Source organism: Cololabis saira, chromosome 11 (assembly GCF_033807715.1).
Source record: "Cololabis saira isolate AMF1-May2022 chromosome 11, fColSai1.1, whole genome shotgun sequence".
NCBI classification, from domain to species: Eukaryota; Metazoa; Chordata; class Actinopteri; order Beloniformes; family Belonidae; genus Cololabis; species Cololabis saira.
This window is the reverse complement of record NC_084597.1, coordinates 8,894,538-8,919,357: the sequence shown is the minus strand read 5'-3', so window position 1 is coordinate 8,919,357 and position 24,820 is coordinate 8,894,538. Positions and strand designations below refer to the sequence as shown.

General features: G+C 36.9%; 1 protein-coding gene across 1 annotated transcript; it reads left to right on the top strand.

Annotated features, from left to right (window-relative positions):
- Positions 1-760: 760 nt before the first annotated feature.
- On the top strand, positions 761-21,522 carry LOC133454924 (alanine--glyoxylate aminotransferase 2, mitochondrial-like). The gene is made up of 14 exons (XM_061733663.1): positions 761-929; positions 1,968-2,056; positions 3,101-3,291; positions 3,402-3,525; positions 3,621-3,715; positions 5,971-6,064; positions 7,060-7,153; positions 8,389-8,489; positions 8,950-9,042; positions 10,062-10,194; positions 12,606-12,694; positions 15,255-15,404; positions 19,657-19,755; positions 21,070-21,522. Exons 1-14 carry the CDS (start codon positions 833-835, stop codon positions 21,169-21,171), a joined length of 1,551 nt encoding a protein of 516 aa, XP_061589647.1. The 5' UTR covers positions 761-832; the 3' UTR covers positions 21,172-21,522.
- The last annotated feature ends 3,298 nt before the right edge of the window (positions 21,523-24,820 follow it).

The following is a 24,820-nucleotide window of genomic DNA, read 5'->3' as shown; positions in this document are numbered from 1 at the left end:
CAATACATTTTTCAAGCACAAATTAAATTGGGGGTAGATGTGATTTACAATAAAGCAGGACAATTTACTCCACAGTTTTTTTGTGTACAGGCAAGACCAAAATAAATGAATCAGTGTTTCATTGGGAAAACCACAAAAAGTACAACTCACATCAATGTCTTTCTTAAGTCTCTGTAAATAATGATTGGTAGGATAGAATCTGTGTAGCATTTTAAAGGAAATCTCTTTGACTTTATTAGTTAGGAAAAACTTCTGTGGTAATAGCCAGACTTTTTCCCAATGAATGTTTCCAACAAAAGAAGACCAGTAAGATAGTGAAGAAGGTGTACTGATGATGTCTTGTTGAAAATGCTTACGAATAATATTGTTTTTGTTCTTAGTGTTCCAAGAAAAACACATTTTCCAACAGTAGTTTCAATTACATTCAGTAATACAGGGCAATTGTTATTTGGTTTGAGATCTTTAAAAAGTTAAATAACCCCCGAGGGGACAGCATCAAAAACAACAGAGAAGTCCTTGGGTGTAACAGGGATTCCATAATGTTGAATGAATTCAACATAATTATAGAGATGCCCATGTTGATTAAACAATTGACTCAAAAGCAAAATATTATTATCTAACCACTGTTTATTGCTATAGTATTACTACACTCAGAAAGCCATGCTTCCTGACGTCGGGGAGGGGGTGTGTTTTAGGGCGGGGCCCGCCGCCAGCTGACGCTGCCTCCCAGTTCTGCACATTTTCCATAAACTAAACGTATTTTGTTATTGCTCCCGAGAGCCAGGACGCAGAGAGAAGTAGGATAACTGTGCGTCCTCTGTGCCTGTTCAACATGCATAAAGTTGTGTCCTGCCTGAGTGCCCATCGGGCAGTTTTAACAGGACAGTCCTGCTCTTTGCCGAGTCTGGGCAAATTCCACTTGGCAAGTGGTGAGTTACCTTGGAAACTAACCAAAAGCAGCACTGTATAGTTGGTTATTGTCTACTAAATGGAGTTTAACCTTTTTGCTTGTTTTACTTAGTTATAGAGAGAGATCACAAGATTTGAAGTTTTCCTTGGCCTTGCGTAAATTGTATTTAAATCTGTAAACTATTTGAAAAAGACCAATACTTTTGTAAGCTGAAAATGTAATTTGCCATAAATTCAGTACTTCAGCAGCTTTGGCCAAAATTAAACTGAATAAATTCAAAAACAGATACTGTAATCCACATAATGTAATATATTTGTAAAGTGCTGCCAGAAATTGCATTCATATATTTGGTTGGTGGCAGTTTTTTCTTTCTTTCTTTCAAGATTTTTTCTTTCATTTAGACATAAGCTGAGCCTTCATAAACATTGCAGGAATTTATTGATTTTATGTTTGCAAGCCTACTACAAAGGCAACTAAATGCAGCAGAAGGAAGCTGGCTGACACATACGTCAGCTTAAATTGCAATAAATTCTGTTATTAGAAATAGATTTCTGCCATATAATACTAATATGCATTTTGCATGGCCATATACTTAATCTTTACATCATACCCACTCAAAATTAACGTTCCTCTGAAGTAGAATACATTTTAAATTTTACAGCACGGACTGAATGGCTGCCATCCAGACGATTGCATTTTATGACCAATGGAGCATTTCATCATGTGTTGCACAATGTGAGGTCTAAGGTGAACTTAATCTGGTTACAGAACAATATCTGCCAAACTGACATCCGGTAACATATTAATGATGCTATTTTGAATACACAAAACAATAGAAGCATATATATCATTTCAGCCAATATTTGTCTGCCTGTGGACACTTATTAAGAAAAGATGATAGTTGTCAGACGTCTGAGTTATTTTACTGGCAGGCTGTTTTACAGGCGCTGCAGACATTTCTTGGAAATAACAAACAGACTGGTGTCCATGCAAACAGTGAGCTGATCAAGTTTTTTTCCCACTCTCTGATTGACCTGCAATCACAATTATTTCATAGGTGCATTATGTGGGAAATCAGACTTAAAATACACTCCAGCAGACATCCCAGAGATGCCGCGTTGTGATTTCAGTCCAGAGGAATACAAGGTAAGATTGAAATCAAAATGTTCTTTTAATTTCCTTTGCATTTCCATCCATATTAAACCTCTAAAAACCTCTAGTGCAGGGGTCGGCAACCCAAAATGTTGAAAGAGCCATATTGGACCAAAAACACAAAAAACAAATATGTCTGGAGCCGCAAAAAATGAAAAGTCTTGTATCAGCCTTAGAATGAAGGTAACACATTCTGCATGAATATTAGTTATAACTGGGGAAAGATTTTTTTTTTCATTATGCACTTCGAGAAAAAAGTCGAAATGTTGAGAAAAAAGTTTAAATTTCGAAATTAATGTTGAAGTACAATCTTGAGAAAAAAATCGAAATGTTGAGAAAAAAGTCGAAATGTCGAGAAAAAAGTCGAAATGTCGAGATTAAAAAGGAAAGGAAACACATGCTGCATGTAGCTATATTAGTTATAACTGGGGGAAGATTTTTTTTTTCATTATGCACTTCGTGAAAAAAGTCGAAATATCGAGGAAAAAAGTCGAAATGTTGAAAAAAAGGTCAAAATTTTTAGAAAAAAGTTAGAATGTCGAGATTAATGTTGAAGCACAATCTCGAGAAAAAAGTTGAAATGTTGAGAAAAAAGTCGAAATGTTGAGAAAAAAGTCTGTTTTTTTTATTTTAATTAATTAGTTAATTAATTAAAAAGGAAAGGAAAAGGGAAGAAAAAAGGAAAAAAGAAGAAAAATAAAGAAAAAGAGAAAAATGAAAAAAGAAAAAGAAAAAAAAGAGAAAAAAAGGAAAACAAAAAGAAAAAAGAGAAGGAAAAAAGAAAAAGAGAAAAAAAAGAAGAAAAAAGAGAAAAAAAGAAAAAAAAAGGTCAAACATTTGTGAAAAAGCTCCAGGAGCCACTAGGGCGGCGCTAAAGAGCCGCATGCGGCTCTAGGGCCGCGGGTTGCCGACCCCTGCTCTAGTGGGACTGATAAGTGCAAACAGACTTGCACTGTGAAGAGCCCAGTTAAAAAATATTATAAGAGTAAACCATCTTGGGTTGTGGTATTTATCTTGTGGTTTATTGCCTCTGTCCAGGGTATGTCAAAAGAGAAAATGATGCAGATCCGTAGAGAAAACTGCAACCCCATGACCATGAAGGTTACTTATTACAAGAAACCAGTGTTCGTCCACCAGGGATACATGCAGTGGCTGTGGGACGTGGATGGGAGGCGTTATCTGGATCTGTTTGCAGGTGTGGCCACAGTCAGTGTGGGCCACTGTCATCCGTAAGAACCCCCCTTTGGTCGCATAATAAAGATATATATCACTTGTTTTTCACAAAATCATTGCTCAAAAGTCATTTAAAATCTGACATTTGATGTATTTTTGTGTACAGGAAAGTCACAGCAGCAGCAGAGCAGCAACTGAAAAAACTCTGGCATACCACTAACATTTATGTCTATCCTGCCCTCCACGAGTACTGTGAAAAACTAGCCTCATATTTCCCAGATCCTCTGAAGGTACGATGGTGGATTTTTAATTACCTTTGTTTGTTTGTTTGTGCAAAGTATGTAGGCTGTTACGAACGTGTGTGCTGGTCTGTTCCCTTGTTCAGGTGGTCTATCTGACCAACAGTGGCTCTGAGGCCAATGACCTGGCCATGTTGATGGCACGCCTCCACACAGGCAACTTTGACATAATCACATTCAGGTCAGAGTCTTTTTCTTCTTTTTCTAGTTTTAGCACAATTGAAACATCATATTTGTGTAATAGTTATGTACATACATGTATTTACATGTATTTACACATATATATATATATATATATATATATATATTTGTTTTTTCCTCTACGCCAGGGGTCAGCAACCCGCGGCTCCAGAGCTGCATGCGGCTCTTTAGCGCCGCCCTAGTGGCTCCCTGGAGCTTTTTCAAAAATGTTTGACCTTTTTTTTTTCCTTTTTCCTTCTTTTTTTTCTTTTTTCCTTCTTTTTTTCTTTTTTTCTTCCTTTTTTTCTCTTTTTTTCTTCTTCTTTTTTCCTTTTTTTCTTTTTTTTCCTCCTTTTTCCTTTCCTTTTTAATCTCGACTTTTTTCTTTCTTTTTTCTTTTCTTTTTTTCATTTTTTTGCAGCTCCAGACATATTTGTTTTTTGTGTTTTTGGTCCAATATGGCTCTTTCAACATTTTGGGTTGCTGACCCCTGCTCTACGCTTTTCATGTTTTTACTGTATAAAACACCTTGAATTACCTAGTTGCTGAAATGTGCTATACAAATAAACCTGCATCGCTTATTCCAACTGTAATATATGGACATGAGAAGCTATTGGACATGAGAAGCACTGCATCTCATTAGACCACAGTTATATTTAAATGTTACCTATATATGTAAATGTTAACAAATGTTACTGTGATGGGAAAAAAGTGTTTTCCATACTTGCTGGAAACCAAACTGCAGAGAGCAGCAGGATGTAGCCTTGCACCTACAGGTGCAGACTAGCACCGAAACAGAGATTTCTTTTTTTTTTTTTTCATTTCATTTCATTTATTCCATTCATGGTATATAATCTTAATAATGTTGTACAAAATGTCATGAAGTACACATTCACCATGAAAGAAAAGGAGCAGGAAGAAGAAAACTTATAATACCTGCCCCTCTCTGTTAATACAATTACATTGACTTACTGAACACCAATCTATCTATACATATATTTATAACAAGAAAACAAACAAAAATACCACTCTTCTATTTTTTCTCTCTTTCTCCTTCTTCTTTTTTGTAGGCACTTATCTTTTCTTTTTTAAACATTTTCTTAAGCTGATACAAACTTGTGCAACTTTTCAGTTCCTTGCTTTGTCCATGCCATAATTTTACACCTGTAACAGAAATACACATTTGTTTTATGTTTAGCCTTGCAAAAGTATGTTTGAAATCAAGTTTAAGTCTGTTATCCTCATCCTCCAATCTGAACAAATTTTGTAACTGTTCTGGTAACGATCTATTTTTTGCTTTAAACATTATTTTTAAAGTTTGAAGTTCAACTATATCCGCCATTTTCAACAAACCTGCCGAAATAAATAATCTGTTTGATGGTTCTCTGATGCCGACCCTGTGAATGACTCTCACTGCTCTTTTCTGTAGCACAAACAGAGGAGAGATGTTACTTACATAGGTATTACCCCACACTTCCACACAATAATTTAGATATGGCAAGATAAATGTACAATACAGAGTTCTTAGTGTGTTAGTATTCAAAATAAACTTAACCTTATTCAAAATATATATACTATTCGCCACATTGGCTTTTACATATGCTATATGGTTTTTCCATGTCAGCTTGTCGTCTAAAATAATACCCAAAAACCTAAACACAGACACTCTCTCAATGCTCTCTCCTGCAAATGAAAGTGCAATTTCATCCTTTTTTTTAGATTAGCGGTTGGAACACCAGTGTTTTCTCTACAAAAATGAATCATCCTCTATGCTTTAATATCATTATACTTCCTTTGTTCTGTCGTCATTCTGCATCGAGACACTTGATGTAGTTTGACCCTTTTGCATGCAGCTGTTTAATTAAATCTACTGAAATCTGGATCATATCTCTAATTCGTGGTAACTCAGTTTTCAGTCCAGTTATTCACCGGAAATAACATGTTAAAGACGTTTAGCAGGTTTTTCCACAACAGTTACCATCCCTTGTTTGACTGTTCACTTCCTTTTTCTTCTGTTTCAATCAAATTTACGAATTTGACTGAAAAACTACACCAATATATTGCTTTGATTAAGTCATATTTCTATTTTTTAGCAGATACCACTATATGACACTGGATAAACACACCAGTGGGATTAACAGTAGATAACAAAACTAGTGATTCTAGTTCATATTTAGTAACATCAAGACTGTAAAATGCTTATAAAGACCATAAATTGTAAAGTATGTCCATTAAGTTTTATTCTTTGTCTTTCAGAGGGTCATATCATGGTGGTAGCCCACAGACCATGGGTCTGACTTCCAACGCTGCATATAAATACCCCGTTGCCAATGGTTTGGGCTGCACAAATGTATGTATTACAGCATAATATCACAAAAAACATCATTCATATTTTGATATTTTGATGAGGGTACATTAATCTGTTCAAACATGTATTATTAAAAAAGCATTGCAATAATTAATTCAAATACAATGATTTACTTTCATGAGCAGGCACAGTTGTGTTCATTTGTTGATTGTGTTCACACAGTATTCACAAATGTGAATATGTTCGACTTTCCTCGGGAGCTGTACTTGATGAATAGCTGTTATGCAGAGGTGTCAAGTAACAAAGTACAAATACTTCTTTACCTTACTTAATTAGAAATTTTGGTTATCTATACTTCACTGGAGTAATTATTTTTCAGACGACTTTTTACTTTTACTCCTTACATTTTCACGCAATTATCTGTACTTTTTACACCTTACATTTTAAAAACAGCCTTGTTTCTCTATTTCATTTCGGCCTTTAAAAAAAAACTATCCAGTTAAATTGCTCCATCCGGATAGAGTGAATTTGGTTGTGGTTGTTTCAGATGTTCTTGTCCAGTTTTGTTCTTACATCACATTCCTGCAACTAAACTTGGATGTACATTCCAATAAAGGTTAGGATAAATGATAACATGCCTCTGAAGTTTGACTTTTTACACCATTACAATACTTATAGGCAACTAGTCATCATATCTGCTGCTCTCTGAAACACATGTTAATGCTCAATAGTACACATATATGCTTCTTTAATATATTTGCATTATACTAAGATGCATTCATTTTCAATGGCTTTTGTCCTTAATGGTTTTTTTCCCCCTTACATTACTTTTACTTTTATACTTTAAGTAGTTTTGAAACCAGTACTTTTATACTTTTACTTGAGTAAAAAACTTGAGTTGATACTTCAACTTCTACAGGAGTATTTTTAAACTCTAGTATCTATACTTCTACCTGAGTAATGAATGTGAATACTTTTGACGCCTCTGCTGTTATGTTAGGTTAACCCAGGTGACTTGTTTTCTACCAAATCAACAGACCATGTGTCCTGACGTGTTCAGAGGTCCGTGGGGGGGCGGCCACTGCAGGGACTCTCCTGTTCAGACTGTAAGAGAGTGTAGCTGCGCTCAAGGTACAAACACATGCACCCAAGGCTCAATGCACTCACCCTTAGTGTGTGTATTTGTGTTGCAAATGAAATAAATGTATTTCTATATCAAAATCAGTATAAATACTGAAAGTAATTTTAAATGAACATAGAAGTGTTCATGAAAACTAATTGAGGATCAATTTAAGCAATTGTTATGCAGCCATACGGAAGAGTCTTTGGGCCAGGCAGGAGGAGGAAGATTTTTTTTGTCATTATGCACTTTGAGAAAAAAGTCGAAATGTCGAGAAAAAAGTTGAAATGTCGAGATTAATGTTGAAATACAATTTCAAGAATAAAGTTGAAATAAATTTCGACTTTATTCTTGAAATTGTACTTCAACATTAATCTCGATATTTCAACTTTTTTTCTCGACATTTCGACTTTTTTCTCGAAATTGTACTTCAACATTAATCTCGACATTTCAACTTTTTTTCTCGAAATTGTACTTCAACATTAATCTCAACATTTCGACTTTTTTTCTCGACATTTCGACTTTTTTCTCGAAATTGTACTTCAACATTAATCTCGACATTTCGACTTTTTTCTCGACATTTCGACTTTTTTCTTGAAATTGTATTTCAACATTAATCTCGACATTTCGACTTTTTTCTCGACATTTCGACTTTTTTCTCGAAATTGTACTTCAACATTAATCTCGACATTTCGACTTTTTTCTCGACATTTCGACTTTTTTCTTGAAATTGTATTTCAACATTAATCTCGACATTTCGACTTTTTTCTCGAAATTGTACTTCAACATTAATCTCGACATTTCAACTTTTTTTCTCGAAATTGTACTTCAACATTAATCTCAACATTTCGACTTTTTTTCTCGACATTTCGACTTTTTTCTCGACATTTCGACTTTTTTCTTGAAATTGTATTTCAACATTAATCTCGACATTTCGACTTTTTTCTCGACATTTCGACTTTTTTCTCGAAGTGCATAATGAAAAAAAATCTTCATCCTCTAAAATATTATTTTTATTTTTCTCCTGCCTGGCCCTAATACTCTTCCCTACATATGACTTCTAAAGACTTGAAAAAAAAAAATCAAATGGCTGAAAAGATTCTTCAGTAAGCTTTGTTTCAGTTCACACTGCGGCTGCGATGTGGATTCTCGTGCTTTCTCACAATATCTTTGAATTTACTTTTTTTTACACATGCTAATGTCGCCATCTTTCATTCAAAGGACTTTTTCTTTCCTTACATTACAGGTCATTGCATGGCAAACGAGCAATACATCGGACAGCTGAAGGAGACATTTGCTACTAGTGTCCCATCTAGAATCGCTGCTTTCTTTAGCGAGCCCATTCAGGTTTGTGTATCTACTACGGATCATTAAATCAATAAATCATTCAGCCAGCATATTGTAAACGTTACTCACATCCATGCCGAGCGCTGGTCTGTTTGTTTTGCACATTTTGCAGAACTTCATGGATGTTCTGTCCAGAACCCAAAATCAGAAAAGGTGCAAATGCACTCACTGATATTTATCAACTCAAGATGTTCACATTTTTTCCTCATCACTTTCTTTTCATTTGTTGTTATGTACCAATTCTTAAACATTCAGGTCCCCAAATGCATTGTGAAAAAATATTGGGACAGTTTATAATGTTGTCATTGTTGCCGTCTCTTCTAACAAGACTAACATGGCGCTCTGGTATTGAGAATACCATGTAAAGAGTATTCAGCTGAAATCAGGAAATATATTTATTTTGCTATCTTCTTCTGTTAGGCATAATGACGGTTTGTGGGATTATGTCTGATTAAAACAGGGAGTCGGCGGATCTGTGCAGTACCCGAAAAACTACCTCAAGGACGCTTATAAGCTTGTAAGAGAGAGGGGAGGAATCTGCATTGCTGATGAGGTTGGAAACACATTTCTAAATCGAGTTCATTTTTAAATTTTAGTTTTCAGTTGTGAGTCAGAGTCCATTTTACATGAGCTCAGAATCTATCTTACCCGGTCCAGATCCAATAAATTACTATTTCTCTTGTAGAGCCAATCCAAATTATCATTCTCATTGTGTGATTGGCTGAATTTATGAACGACAGCTTATAAACTTACTTAAAAATGTTTGGCACAATATTTTGAATGTGCTTTTGTGGTTAATGTTTAAAGCCCTGCACACCCTGTTTTTTGTTTTGTTTTTGTTTTAAGAACAAACATGTTGATGTTTTGGTTGAATCAATAGCTTTTTGAACTTTAAAACACATAAAAATTTGATCAGTATTCAATAGAGTTTATTCTTGCAAATATCTAATTTTCCTTGTTGCACTTTGAAGCTATAATAAAAACAGTTTTTACCACTTCTCATGAAATGACTATTTATTGTGGCAGAATTAATTATGTATTATCTGTTGACTTGTATGGAGGATCTTTTGTGCCAAAATTAAATAAATAAATACATCATTAATTAATTAAAATGGGAATTAAATATATCATTAATTAATTAAAGGTGTCATTAATTAATTAAAATTAGAATTAAATATGTCATTAATTAATTAAAATACAATTTATTTTAAAACTAACAGTTTTACATTTCATGATTCACACACAACACGAAATCATTAATTAAATGTGTCATTAATTAATTCAATGCTGAAATAATAAATATATTTTTTTACTTAAAATGAATTGTATTTTAATTAATTAATTACATTCTAATTTTAATTAATTAATGACACATTTAATTAATTAATGATATATTTCATTCCCATTTTAAATAATTAATGATGTATTTATTTACTTAATTTTGGCACAAAAAATCCTCCATAGACTTGTGGGCTGATAATTCATTATCTCTGAGTGAAATGCATGCAAACCAAACATGACATTACATTACAAGGTTTTCTAAGCATTTATTGTTTTTGCTGCACCTGGCAGGTCCAAACCGGATTTGGGCGAACAGGAAGCCATTTCTGGGGTTTCCAGGGGCATGACATCATTCCTGACATGGTTACGATGGCAAAAGGCATTGGTAATGGGTTTCCCATGGGAGCCGTTGTTACAACACCAGGTAAGATAGGACTGTAAGATATTAAAACTCTAGTTAAAAAAATAAGTATCTCGCATTAATATCAACAATTCAAAGATTTCAAGGGACAAAATTGTAATGTTCCTCTAATACTTTTCATCAATCAATCAAGTCGGGTAGGACAGTACAATGTCAGATTCCATTTTGTCAGTCAGGCAATTTATGAATCACACTGAGGTTTTTTTGTAAATTTCCCAAAAGTGCAGGGCAAAAATGATTGGTTGTTTTCTTAAAGGAGCATGAGGCAGGATTTATGAAAAAAAATACATAAACGTTTTAAGTTTTCTAGTAATAATGTCAGATGAAGCGTTCCAAACCAAAAAGAATGAGCCCTCTAGAGCAGTGGTCCTCAACCTTTTTTCAGTGATGTACCCCCTGTGAAATATTTTCTCAGCCAAGTACCCCCTAACCAGCGCAAAGTACTTTTGGTTGTAAAAAAAAAGACCTAAAACAGAGCACTGTGCCATCAGTAACTGATTTATTAAACATAAAAATATTGCTGCTATGCTTCAACCACGACTCCATCGTTGGTCCAAGTGATTGACAGGTGAAGCCAGGTGATTGACAGGTTAGGTGGAACCATCCTGGTGTGGGGGACCCTGCGGTTTTAGGATAATAAGTTGAATAGCCTACTCCTGAAGATAAAATTAATTTTATGAATTTAGACTTATATTTTCCTCAATTATTTATGAAATATTTATTTTTAAAGGATTTTTTTTTTTTTTTTTTTTTTTAATATTTTATATATTTTATATATATATATATATATATATATATTTTATATATATATATATATTTTATATATTTTTATCCCGTTTTTTTTCCCATTTTTTTACCACCCCGTGCTCCTACCTACTGACAGTCCTGGGCATTGCCATCCTCTACTGAGCTCAGGTCTCCTCCTTAACCTGAGGAGTGAGCAGGCCGCATCTTTTCACCAGACAGGGTGGGGTTTCTCCGGCCGAACGTAGCGCGTGGAAGGATCACGTTATTCCGGCCGGATCCTCCCCACCCCATCTGGCGCCCCGGTTGGCCAGAGGGGGCATGTATAGCCCAGGACTGTGTGCATGTTTTTGTGAGGGTAGCTCACACTAGCTACCCAGGGGAACACGGGGAGAACATGCAAACTCCACACAGAAAGATCCTTTCGCCAACCCCACCCATGGTGTGGGCACTGAAGTCATGGGGGAACTAACACGCACTTCAGCACCCACAGCGTCCCCCGGCGGGAATCGAACCCAGGACCTTCTTGCTGTGAGACCGCTGCACTACCAGCTGCGCCACCGTGCCCCCTTTTTAAAGGATTTTTGCATGGATGCTACTTTTTAAATATATGTATATTTTAAAATCTCACGTACCCCCTGTAGTGCCTTCACGTACCCCCAGGGGTACGCGTACCCCCATTTGAGAACCACTGCTCTAGTGTATCTCTCCGTTGCCTTGAACAGGCTGTGTGCTGCAAAATGCGCTGCAATTCTGGGCCCGAATTTCCCGCGCTGTCCTGTGGATGTGACGTCACATGACGCTGCATGTGCGTTCTCCCCGTTCTCCCGTGCCGGCTTCACTGTTGGCTGCAGTACCCCCGACGGCCGTCGTGGCGAAGGGTGGCGCTAGAGAGTCTAATTTCTTAAAAGGAGCCTCAAGCTCCTTTAAATAAATAGGAGAAGTTGGGTTATTTTTGTTGTGTTTTCAATTTCACGAGCAGTTTCTGTTGCTAATCCGACCAGAAACAAAGCCATATTTCTGCTGCCAAAGCAAGTTATAGATTTCCAGCTTGTTATTTGCCACTTCAACTAAACTCTGCTGAAGATGATAGGTGGGAGAGGGACTATCAGTTGCACTTTAAAAAAAAAATGAGAATTGATTATAGGGTCAAAGTGCTTAGATTATAGAGAACAGAGCAGGAATGTGTAAAATGTTCCTGCTATTGGTCTCATTTGTGCAACATTGTTAGAGGCTTGTGAGACTCGTATTGATATTTGTAATGTCCTGAGAAAATAACGTATTACTGATGAGTTGAACTCTTATCGACCTTTCTGGTTTCAATGATTTAACCCTCCATCCTGCAGCAGCTGATTACCATAAAGAACACCCTTATCCATTAAAACAAGGAGGCAGGGAGTGCATTGTTACAGGTTGCATGCTGGTTAAATGATGAGCTAGACAGTTGCCATGGCGCTGCTAAAAATGAAAGTTAAACACATCAGGACGTTTTCCGTTTTTCTAAAGAAGCTCTGAAATTATTACAGGAAAAAAAAAACTTAAATAGAAACCATTATGAAAACACAATACTGTTAATTTTTCTCATACTGAGTGAATTTTCTTGTGTCAAAAGATTTAATTAAAATATGCGTTGGTTGAAAGTGGGAACTTGTTTTCGTCCGTGTTGCCAGAAATTGCAGCCTCATTTGCCAAGGGGGTTCATTTCAACACCTTTGGGGGAAATCCTGTGGCTTGTGCTATTGCGTCATCAGTGCTTGATGTAAGTATTGTTCATCCTTTTCTGGATCAGTCCTCGCTCGCCAGCCACTTGATTAGGTACACCTTGCTAGTACACCTTGCTCAGACCCAGAACTGCTTCAATCCTTCGTGGCGTAGGTTCTGGAAATATTCCTCTGAGAATTTGGTCCATATTGACATGATAGCATCACGCAGTTGCTGCAGATTTGTCAGCTGCACATCCATAAAATCTTAATTCTCCAGAACCATTTTGTAAGACTTGCATCTCGATCTGTCTTGGATGCTACTGCTGCTCCTTTATTTAAAAATCTACAGATCCTTACTATTTATGACATCAACAGTTATCAAATATGCATTTTTCTTTACAAAATATTTTCCTCAGAAGGAAATGTTCCTGAGCACTTTAGGTCATACTTTGCCACAAACTCTCAATTTCATTCTTACTCAACACGGCAGGCCCTAGCCCTACATCCGCCTAAATGTCTGGAATCTAGAAGCCAATTTTTGTTTAGATTTAGAGCTGTCAAAGTCTGGAATAGTTGGTACCATATTGCAAACAATTGTAGGTCCCTATCCATTTTCAAAAGTCGCTCAAGAGAGCATTTAATTCAACAGTGTAGTCAAGAAAGCTCTTGCTTTTCCCACTGTTAATGTTTCTTTTGCACTTCATATTCTGTGTTGCCATTTGTTCAGCATAATATTCATATTTTCATGATCATGTCTACAGTAATTTTTTTTCTTTTCTTTTTTTTCTTTTATTTTCATTCATGTTCTACATGCAATTTTTATGATATATTATTTATTTTTATTTTTATGATTTTGTATCCTCATAACTATTTTGTTAAATGTTATTAGGTCATAAGCCTACTGGCTTGCTCGCTCCTCCCTGCACAGTTTCTTTTAACTGCACTTATTTGTGTAATGTTATTTTTTTATGTTATTTTTTTATGTTATGTTAGAAAAATAAAACTAAAAAAAAAAACATGATGAGAATCTCCCGTTCCACCACATCCCAAATGTGCTCTATTGGATTGAGATCTGGTGACTGTGGAGGCCATTTGAGTAGTGAACTCATCGTCATGTTCAAGAAACCAGTCTAAGATGATTCTTTATGACCTGTTATCCTGCTGGAAGCAGCCATGTGAGAGCGTCTTGTGCTCTCACACCTGAAGGGACATCACCTTCCCCCTCCTGGACCCTCTGCAATTTGCCTACAGAGCCAACAGATCTGTAGATGACGCAGTTAACCTGGTCATTCACTTCATCCTCCAGCACCTGGACTTCACAGGAACCTACGCCTTCCTGTCTGGACAGAAATCAGCGCGTTAAGCTGGAGAAACATGTTTCTGACTCCCTGAGCATCAGATTCCCCCAAGGCTGCGTTCTTTCTCCTCAGCCTCACCTCCAGTCATCAGTTCATGGAGGACACCACCCTCATTGGACTCATCTCTGCTGGTGATGAGTCTGCCTACAGCGGGCCATCTGGTGAAGTGGTGCAGCCAAAACAAGGTCAATGCTGTAAAGACAGAGGAGATGGTTGTGGACTTTAGGAAGAACCCAGCCTCACCCGGCCCCATCACCCCCCATGCCTCCACAATTGACACTGTGGAGTCTTACCACTTCCTGGGATCCATCATCTCCCTGAACATCACCTCCCTAATTAAAAAAGCCCAGCAGAGGATGTACTTCCTGCGGGCAGCTGAAGAAGTTCTCTCTATCCATCTCTATCCAGTGCTCTATCCATACTCATTCCGGAGAAATGTATTAGTGTGGATTGATGGACACTAGCCGAGCAGAAACTTCCCACAATGCAATGCAGCGGTGTTTGGTTGCTAAGTGATACGTATATATCATAAGTATAATATTAAGTATAATAATATTATTATATAATATTAATATTATAATATTCGTATTTAATAATATTATATAATGTAATCTTGTTTGGGCCAGAATAAACGGGAAAGAGCGGAGCGGAGCGCTGCTACCGCTGCTGTGACAGGTTACCATGGTAACAACCCCCCCCCCTCCTCTCCCTACGGCAGGAAGTGCCGTGTGCGCTCTTAATAGTACGTCCGAATTAATGCACACTACTGATATTTACTCAAAAGTGTGCCAAATTTAAGTATACTTTTTAGTATATACTTTTTAGTATGGCATTTCGGACGCACCCCAGGACTCTGAAGCGTGCAGGAAAGATTGGGTCCGACCCTCCCACCTCAGGCACAAACTCTTTGACCAGGTCCACCAGGACCAAAACCTCACGCCACAGAAACAGTTTTTTCCCATCTGCCACTAGCCTTATTAACCAGACTGGAACACTCTTCCTCTCCGCTACATCCCCGCCCCACCTCTGTCATGACACTCACCTGCAGCTCGCACTTTGGAAACTTGCACTGTGATCATCTTACTTGTTTTTATTTTGTTTATACTGCTGAAAATATTGCTGTTCCATATTTAGAAAAATCTGTTGCACCAACTACACCCAAACAAATTCCTTGTATATCCAGTAAATAAACTTGTTTCTGATTCTGATTCTGATTGTGATTACATTTTGAAAGCAAAGTTTGTTTTTTTGTTTTCAGACTATTCGAGAGGATGGGACACAGAAAATCAGTCTTGATGTGGGCACCTATCTGATGAAAGAATTGGCAAAACTCAGAGACAAGTATGAGATCGTGGGCGATGTTCGTGGAAAAGGCCTGCAGATCGGGGTGGAAATGGTCAAAGACAAGGTAACAAGTGTGCAACAGAAGTGATATTCATTGCACGTGTTTGCACAGCGTGCAGGTCTGCACTATGTCTCCTAGGGCCATGGTTCAGCTGTGCCCCAGTTAACCATTGGCCACGACATTAGTGGCCATCTGTAATCTGTACAGATGTGTGTGTGTGAGTGATGTACTTGATCTGAACGTCTCATGTGTTTAAGTTTGTGAAAAGTGAAAGAGAAGAAGCAGTTTTAGTTTTTTGTCTGTTAATAAAACCTATCAAAGACAGCCTTGAATATTTAATTAGAGCATGAAAAATAAAATAAAAAATGTTTTTTTTATAATGATATTATCAGAAGGAGATATGTTATATTTTAACCTGCGGACAATCCAAAACAAGCATACCCCTGCTCCCACAACATCAACACTGGAGAAAGTTAATTAGTGTTAAAGGGTACCATTGCCCTAAGCCGCCTTAAAGTGCCTGTTTTGCTCTTGTAGGCAAGAGAGAGTTTCAGCAGGTCACTCTTTTATTTTGATAACGTTTTATGTTCATCTGGACAGTGGCGTTGGACAGAAGCTAAGGTATGGCAAGGTTACGAGTCACAGAACTTAACTAGAGTATCAATCAACACGTCCAGCAAATACTCATCACAGAAGTTTATGTAGCTTATCTGTGTGGTCAAAAAAATTTGAACTTTTTCAAATGCAGTCTCGCTCACTGCAAAAACTCAAAATCTTACCAGGAATATTTGTCTTATTTCTAGTTGAAATGACTCATTTTTAGTCAAAAATCTAATTACACTTAAAACAAGAGTCATTACCAGAAAAATAACTTATTTGACAATTTTCACCTGTTTCAAGTAAATTTTCACTTGAAATAAGTAGAAAAATCTGCCAGTGGGACAAGATTTATCTTCTCATTACAAGCAAAACAATCTTGTTCCATTGGCAGATTCTTCTACTTATTTTAAGTGAAAATCTACCTGAAACAGGTGAAAATTGTTGTTTTTGAGTCTTGTCTTAAATGTAATGACATTTTTTTTTTGCTAAAATTTTGACATTTTAACTAGAAATAAGACAAATATTCTTGTTAAGATTTTGAGTTTTTGCAGTGTATAATAACTAGTGAAATCGATCATGTTGTTCTGATTTGCATTTGTAGTTATTCTATATGTATTAAGTAATAGAATAATCAATACAAATGGACACAGAGTAATTCCATAAATGTATTTAAAAAAACAAACATTTACATTTAACCCTTGAAGCCAAGGTGTGGCGGCTGCCGTACATTGCCATACCCAATTGACGCCCCTGCATCTGGAAAGGAGACCAGTTGTTAATGCTGGGACTGTAGGCAGACCGGTCCAGCTCCCAGATTACTATGAAGCCATGCTTTTATGGACTATGCAACTAAGCATTGTCTTGTTGGAGGATGCAGAACGTTATCTTAAAAAGGCGATGTCCTGCTTCCACAGCCGTCTACATCAGCGGTTCCCAACCTTTTTTCCTTGTTCCCCCCCTACTTGTGTCTAAGACCAGCTAAGACCCCCCGACCCGTACGTACTAGCACCAAAATAGTCTTTAATTGAAAAAATGAACATTAATTATGTTTTTTTTATACATTTCTCTTTGGTTTACTCTGTAGACTTTGTTTTTCTCCAATGTCACCAATGTATAAAATACGCACAAAAGGACATAAAAGGACATACAAATATTTCTGAAAAATGTCTCTTTTAATATGAGACCAACATTTTTTAACATTTTTCCTTTAACAACCTGTCGGAAGAGGTTAAATGTTGAGTAATGATATAATAATATGGAATGAAATCATTTCCTGTGTTTGTCACCAGTGTATAAAAAACACAAAAAAATATTCAAGACATTCATAAATTATTCCTAACAATGTCTTATGAATGACTCATTCGCGAATATAATTTTTACAACTGCATAATTTCAAAGCAGACAAAGTTTCCCCCCCCCAAAGATCTCTGGCGCCCCCCCAGGGGGGACACTGGTCTACATCCTTCATCAACGTTTTTTTGACTTTTGAACTTGGTAAAAAGCTGGATGGTCCCTCTCCTCGTTAGTCTGGAGGAGAGGAGTGACCAAGGTTACCAAAAAGGATTTCACATTTTGATTTGTGTAAAAATAAGATAATTTTCCACTTCATCTCAGGGGTCGATTTTAAAATGACATTGTTTCATGATCATTTCTTTGCATGATAGAGCTGCATTCTGCATTTGGGGAAGAAGTGTGTTTTTGGTGATTTCCAGAAGTGTTCCTGAGCCCTTGCAGTGATTTCCATTACAGATCCATGCCTTTTTTGTCAATGCAGTACAGCCTGAGGGTCCAGGGATCACTGGAATCCAGTATTGACGTTCAGCCTTCGCCATGCATACGGAGATTTCTCCAGATTTTTTGATGATACTATGAACTGTATATGATGAGATATTTAAAGTCTTCGTTGTTTTGTCCTGAGAGGTCAATTATTCTGAAATCATTTGACAATCCAGATCGGAAATTGGTGAATCTCTTTCCATCTTTAATTCTTTGAGACTTTGACGAAAAATGTAAAAATTACAGGGAAGATTTCATATATACTCACCAGCCACGTTATTAGATACACCTGGTACACGTGATAAAGTGGCCAGTGAATGCCGGTTCATAATTGACTAATGCCTCTGTTTTTCCCTTATACAAGAGACGAGTCTATGATTGATTAGCTATAATATAGACCATTTTTTTGAGTATTTTTAAGATTATTCATTGACCAAAAGGACAAGAGTAAGGAATGAAGGCCAGTCGCTATTCGACTCCTTCACGGGTACAGATCTATCAGTAAACAGCACAGTTACGCTGCAGATATTTCAGAGCTCAGGGTCATAGTCTGTAACTTGTGCAAACTCCAGTCAGATAAAAAATCAATGAGTCAGGCATGAACTACTATATTCAACAGGACAACTCTTCCACTCTTTTTTCTGTGAAAACCCGAGGGGACAAGCTGATGAAAAAGGTTTACACTTAACTGAGCCAATATAATGAATCCACAAACATCACTATATAACAGCTGTGTACAATGAAAAGGGACTGTGTGTTTAATTACAGGTTTTTTTAATGGTTGAAAGAGGAGAGGCATGAATCGTGTTAATTCCCCAAGAAAATAATATTATTAATCACTATTCTATCTAAGCACAAAAAAGTGTTTTGTCTTTAGTCAAACTATATCATTTTCTATGTGAAATCATAGCTGTGTACTAGGCTTGTTTTGAAAAAATCGATTTTCCAATTCTAAATCGATTCTCATATTAATTCCTAAAAATCGATTCTTATGTCTAAAGATCGATTTATTATTTTTTTTTATTTATTTATTTATTTTTTTCATCATTTTTGCCAGGTGAACTTTAATCCCAGTAGTCGGACACACAGTTTGTCATGACACTTCTGAAAAATGGCAGGTGCTTCATGGCAATATGTGTGTGTGGTGACAGAATAAATTAGATAAGCTAAAATGTTTTGTTTACTGCATGAACTGTTGCAATTTCTTTCTTTTTTGCACTTTAAATGGATATTGAAAGGCCTGTTTGAGTTATTTATTTCTTAGTTATTTCACAATAATTATTGTGAAATTATTATTTCACTAGTTATTTTACAGTCATATAATTCATGCAACAGCTCAAAAAACATTTTAAATAACACTAAGCCAAATCAATATCGGCGGCAGTAGCTCAGGTGGTAGAGCGGGTCGTCCAATGATCAGAAGGTCGGAGGTTCGAATCCCGCTCTATCCCAGTTGCTGTCGTAGTGTCCTTGGGCAAGACACCTTACCCAGCTTGCCCCGTGTGAATGTGTATGAATGTGTATGAATGTTGGTGGTGGTCGGAGGGGCCGTTTGGCGCGGAATGGCAGCCACGCTTCTGTCAGTCTGCCCCAGGGCAGCTGTGGCTACAAATTGTAGCTTACCACCACCAGTGAGAATGTGTATGAATGAATAATGATCTAAGTGTAGCACTTTGAGATTCATTGAATGGAAAGTGCGTTACAAGTTAAATCCATTATTATTATTATTATTATTATATCGGATCGAATCGAATCGAATCATGATAATCGATTCTGAATATTAAGAATCGATACCCAGCCCTACTGTGTACGTCATGTCTAATTTCAACATGTACACCTTTTCAAGCAAACTAAAGGTTGGTTATCAGATGGGATACATGCAGTTACAGTATGTGAATCGTGCACCATCAAGCTTCATTCGTCTGCTCTGTGTCTCCAGGCCAGCAGAGACCCGCTTCCTCCGGAGGCGATGGCTGAGATCTTTGAGGATGTCAAGGACATGGGAGTCCTGATAGGCAAAGGAGGAGTATATGGGCAGGTAACTGCACTCACCTTCTGTCTAGTGCAGGGGTGTCAAACTCATTTTGCTTGGCGGGCCGGATTTGACCAATTTTTTTCTCGCTCAAAATAAAAACGGTGTGAATTTTTTTTTTCTAATTCTTTTTTTTTACTATTGTTATCTAATCCAATATTAGTTTAGTTAATTTTAAAGGAAATATGCACTTTATTTACACTCTCATTATGTAAAATATATTTCTTCAGGATCTTTTCTTGAAATTTCTCATTTTCTTTCAAATTAGGCCAGATACTTTTAATATAATTTTACAAAGATAAACAGAAACAAGTATGTTTTTTTATATTTTGCTTTGTATAGGAAATTTAATTAGAAGCAAAATCTTTCTTATTACATCCGAGAGTGTTTCTTTGTGATTTAGAGATTTTTCCAGTACAATTAAGTGTATTTATGGCATTAATTTGAGCCCATACACGTGGACCAAGTCCTATTAGAGCAGATACCTTGTTGTTGCTGCAAGTTTCACGCAAACGCAGCAACGTAACTGACACTTGCAGCGACGTAATGGCGCGGCTCCCCTTAGCACTCGAGTTGTGGAAAAACAAACCGGTTCTCAGCTGGTTCCCAAGTTGAATGAGTTGTGAACCAGAACCAGCCCTGGAACCAGTTTGGTGGAAAATGGGTAAGAGTGACTCTTTAAACATGGCATGAGTCTGAACTGCTGCAACAACATTAGCAGGCAGGCATGCACAGTTATGATGGGTTAATTAGGGATGTGATTGTCTGTTCTTAAAGGATCCAGCAGGTGGCTTTTTAAAAATATAAACAACACTGTTCTCCAGCGATCCATGATGTTGCCTGCAATAATCTGCAATAGGTTATAATGTAAATAAACACTTGCATGTCTGGCAGGCTAATGGTAATTGTTACAGCTCAACAACATGATGTTTTTCAAAAAAACGAACTCCATGAAGACTTTAGTGACATAACTGTAGTTTCCAATATCACATTAATGACTTTCTGCCGTCACTTTCACAGCGACGTCTTAATTAAATGTGAGAACATAAGATGCAAAAACACAAAAGACAGAATAGTGGAAAGATAAGGGGTGTAGACAAAAAATTTGTATAAGATGAAAGTTTTACACAACCTTGTCTGAATGTAATTGGATTTGCATTATAATAAAGGATGCAGTATGTGGAGTATTTCTAAACTGCAGAACGATATAAATAATTCGGGGATAATTATTGGAGGGCAAACTTTCATGTTGGAGTGATGTGTTTTTCTGGTAGTTGTGTTTCTGATGCTTGTTTCTTTTCTGTTCCTTCCCCGCTTAAGACTTTCCGCATCAAACCCCCCATGTGCATCACGATGGAAGATGCACGTTTTTTCCTGGGTGTCTTTGATAAGTCGATCCAAAACTACGTGGAAAAAAGATGAAAGCCAGATGAACTATACGATGCAAAGGACCAAACCTGGAACTTTTCTCAGCAGCGGAATACATTCTTTGTACATCTTTTAAAATGTGAAAATGTCTGAATTAATCAAGATTCCCTCTCTTAATGGCTGGGCACAGCCACCATAAAAGGAACTTTTTTCTATTTTTGCTGTAATGTAATCAACAAAACCAAATACATTAACACATATCACTAATGACATAGGAAGGTCTTTCAGAGTGCCTTTTGTAAAACTGATTGCAACAAGGTCTTTTTGATCTTGTTTTTGTGGGATTATTTGTAAAGTTATGCTTTGTCATTTACAATATCGATGAATAAAGTAATATTCTGTAAATCTGTTGTTTCTAATTTAGTCAATTTGTTACTCACATACCAATAATTCCATTAAGGCTAAACTTGTTTTCTCTAGATTTTAGAAATTATCTCTGGAAAATACAGTTTTGTCTTCATTAAAGAGTGAAATACATCCCTTTATTCACAAACTTTAAAAAAAGAAACATTTTCATGACATAGGTGCACCTTGAAAACATTTATGTACAAAACACTGAATATTCACAAAGCAAACCCACTTGCAAATGTGATCACTGCAAGGAGTGGTATGATTGCATGTTTAAAAGTGTTACTTAGAAATGTTGATGACTGCTTTTCAATAACTTTAATACAACTTAAAAAGATCTGTTTGCACTTACTTTTGAAAATCTACACTTTTTTTTAATGAGAATAAGTCATGGCCCCTCAAACTGTGGTGCTTTTTTTTCAGCCTTAATGAATATTGAAGGTGTTCATATCCAGCCATCCATTATCTATACCTGCTTATTTCTGTTCAGAGTCATGGAGATCTGCTGCAGCGTATCCCAGACCTGGGTTAGGGTTTAGTAGGCCCCTGTAATCCTGGGGATGGCTAATAGATGGATACATATTTTTGGACCGTGGGAGGAAGTTGTAGTAGCTGGAGAAACCTCAAACATGAGGAACACGCGTAACCCCACGCAGAAAGAAGGTGCCTGTTGTGGAAAAACCCATTAAATGCTCTTTAACACGTTCTTTCCAACTAGGTGAATAACTGGACTGAAACTGAGTGTCTAAGTTACCAAGAATAAGATTTGAGAGATCCAGATTTCAGTAGATTTTATTAAACAGCTGCATGCAAAAGACTCAAAACATCCATCAGGTGTCTCGATACAGAATGACGACAAAACAAAGGAAGTATAATGATATTAAGGCACAAAGGATTCATTCTCACGATTAGAGTAGATAAAAAACATCTTTAAGGTCAGTTTTAATCTTTTTTTGAGCAGACTAGTCTGTACACTTAGGGCCCGATTTACTAAGATCCTAAATAAAGAGTACTAAATTGCGTGTGCACTGAAAAGGTTTGCACGTGCTGTTGTTGTGTGGTTTGCGGGTGATCAACTAAGAATGCTTGCGCAATTGATAACAGGTGCAAACCGCAGTATTTAAATGAGGTGTTGCGCGTCTTACGGTTTGTTTGCGCCATGGAGAGTGGATGGAAAGCAGGATAGTCGCAAGCGCAAAATGAAATTTGACGCGGTGGAGTTAGAAATATTAGTGGAAGAGGAAAATAAACATATTCATGAACTACAGCAAAGAAATTGAAACATTACCAAAAGTGTTGTGCCGTATTCAGCACCCCTGGCGTGAAAAGCACCCCCTCGTCGACATATACCCACAGATCTCTTATTCACGAGTACGGTAAATGTCAAAAAGGACTAAATGCTCATGTTTAATTTACTACAAATGACAACGTACACACAATGACAAAAATTATATTCTCATTCCGTGTCACGTTCTGTTTAGTGTCCAGTTTTGTGTTAATGATTCATGTTTAAATGCGCTCATGGATTCCACAATAGTCATACTTTCCCACAATCACAGTCACAGATAACAAAAAAAGGGTAAATGGTTATTGATGTCATTAATTAATAGCCGGCTTACTGTGTTGTCTTCCATAATATTCGTAAATATATATAATATAAACTCCTAAGTATGTGTTTGTGTGAATGTGTATGAGGGGGTGCTTTTCACGGCAGGGGTGCTGAATACGGCACAACACCACAATAACAGCAGCCATCGGTGCGTAATGCTGGGCAGATTAGCACCTTCCTTTCGAACATATTAAATACAGACGCAATCACAATCACCGCAATTACTTTCGGGCTTGGTAAATCTCATTGGGTGTGGTAATGAACCTATTTGCATTTTCCCCTCCCAGTTTTTAGCGCTTTCTGGCGGGTACGCCCCATATTGATTATTCATCAGGGCAAAACTACTAAATGAACAGCGTGTGCTATTTTGCTCATTTGAGAGGCGCAGTCCTCTTTGCACGCTGTTAGTAGATCAGCTTGCACATTGGTTTGCGGGTGATGTCAAGTTTGCACGCGTTTTTACGCACGCAAACCTTTAGTAAATCAGGCCCTTAGTCAGGCCAAGCCTATAATTTGCTGCTCAGCAGTTTTAGTTTAATCAAGTGGCCAAGGCTGAATTTTCCATCCCAGCCGCTGCCAGGATTTCAACCAGGAACCTTCTTGCTATGAGGCAAAAACAACCACCAAACAACCGCTCAACAACACAGAGTAATATATTCAAGTTTTTTTTCACAACTTATGTTTCTTTATGCACCAGAGCTGGTATGAAATTGGTTAAATATACGCCAGAAAGCGTCCCATAAAATTGTCTGATTTCCTTCATTTTCACCCTTGACTTGAACAAGTTGCGGGGTGCCGACGCCTGCTGAGTGCAATGATATTTCAACCCTGTGTTTGAGCTGTTATTCATCACTTTTTACAATGATTGGGTGCAGAATAATGAGATTTGCACACTAATAAAGAAAATTCTGACAAAACTTTTAAATGTATTGTACATTTATCTTGCCATATCTAAATTATTGTGTGGAAGTGTGGGGTAATACCTATGTAAGTAACATCTCTCCCCTGTTTGTGCTACAGAAAAGAGCAGTGAGAGTCATTCACAGGGTCGGCTTCAGAGAACCATCAAACAGATTATTTATTTCGGCAGGTTTGTTGAAAATGGCGGATATAGTTGAACTTCAAACTTTAAAAATAATGTTTAAAGCAAAAAATAGATCGTTACCAGAACAGTTACAAAATTTGTTCAGATTGGAGGATGAGGACAACAGACTTAAACATGATTTCAAACATACTTTTGCAAGGCTAAACATAAAACAAATGTGTATTTCTGTTACAGGTGTAAAAATATGGCATGGACAAAGCAAGGAACTGAAAAGTTGCACAAGTTTGTATCAGCTTAAGAAAATGTTTAAAAAAGAAAAGATAGGGCTTGGAGCCAGAGGGGCGTAAGTGGCATTTTGGGCGAATATGAGTTCTATATATCAAATTAAAGGTCTCGATGAGCTCTATCCAATGGTGCCAAAAAGACCTATCTGAGGTCAAACTGTATTGAATAAAGCAACAAAACAATAAAGACCTAACACAAAAGTGTGAATAATGTTTGGAGCCAGAAGGGCGTAAGTCCACTTACGCCCTTCTGGCTCTGAAAATTACATGTAGGACCATGTAGGACCCACATGTTTGTTCAGAGCCAGAAGGGCGTAAGTGTAGTTGGTGCCCTTAAACAGCATTCAGGAGTCTGGT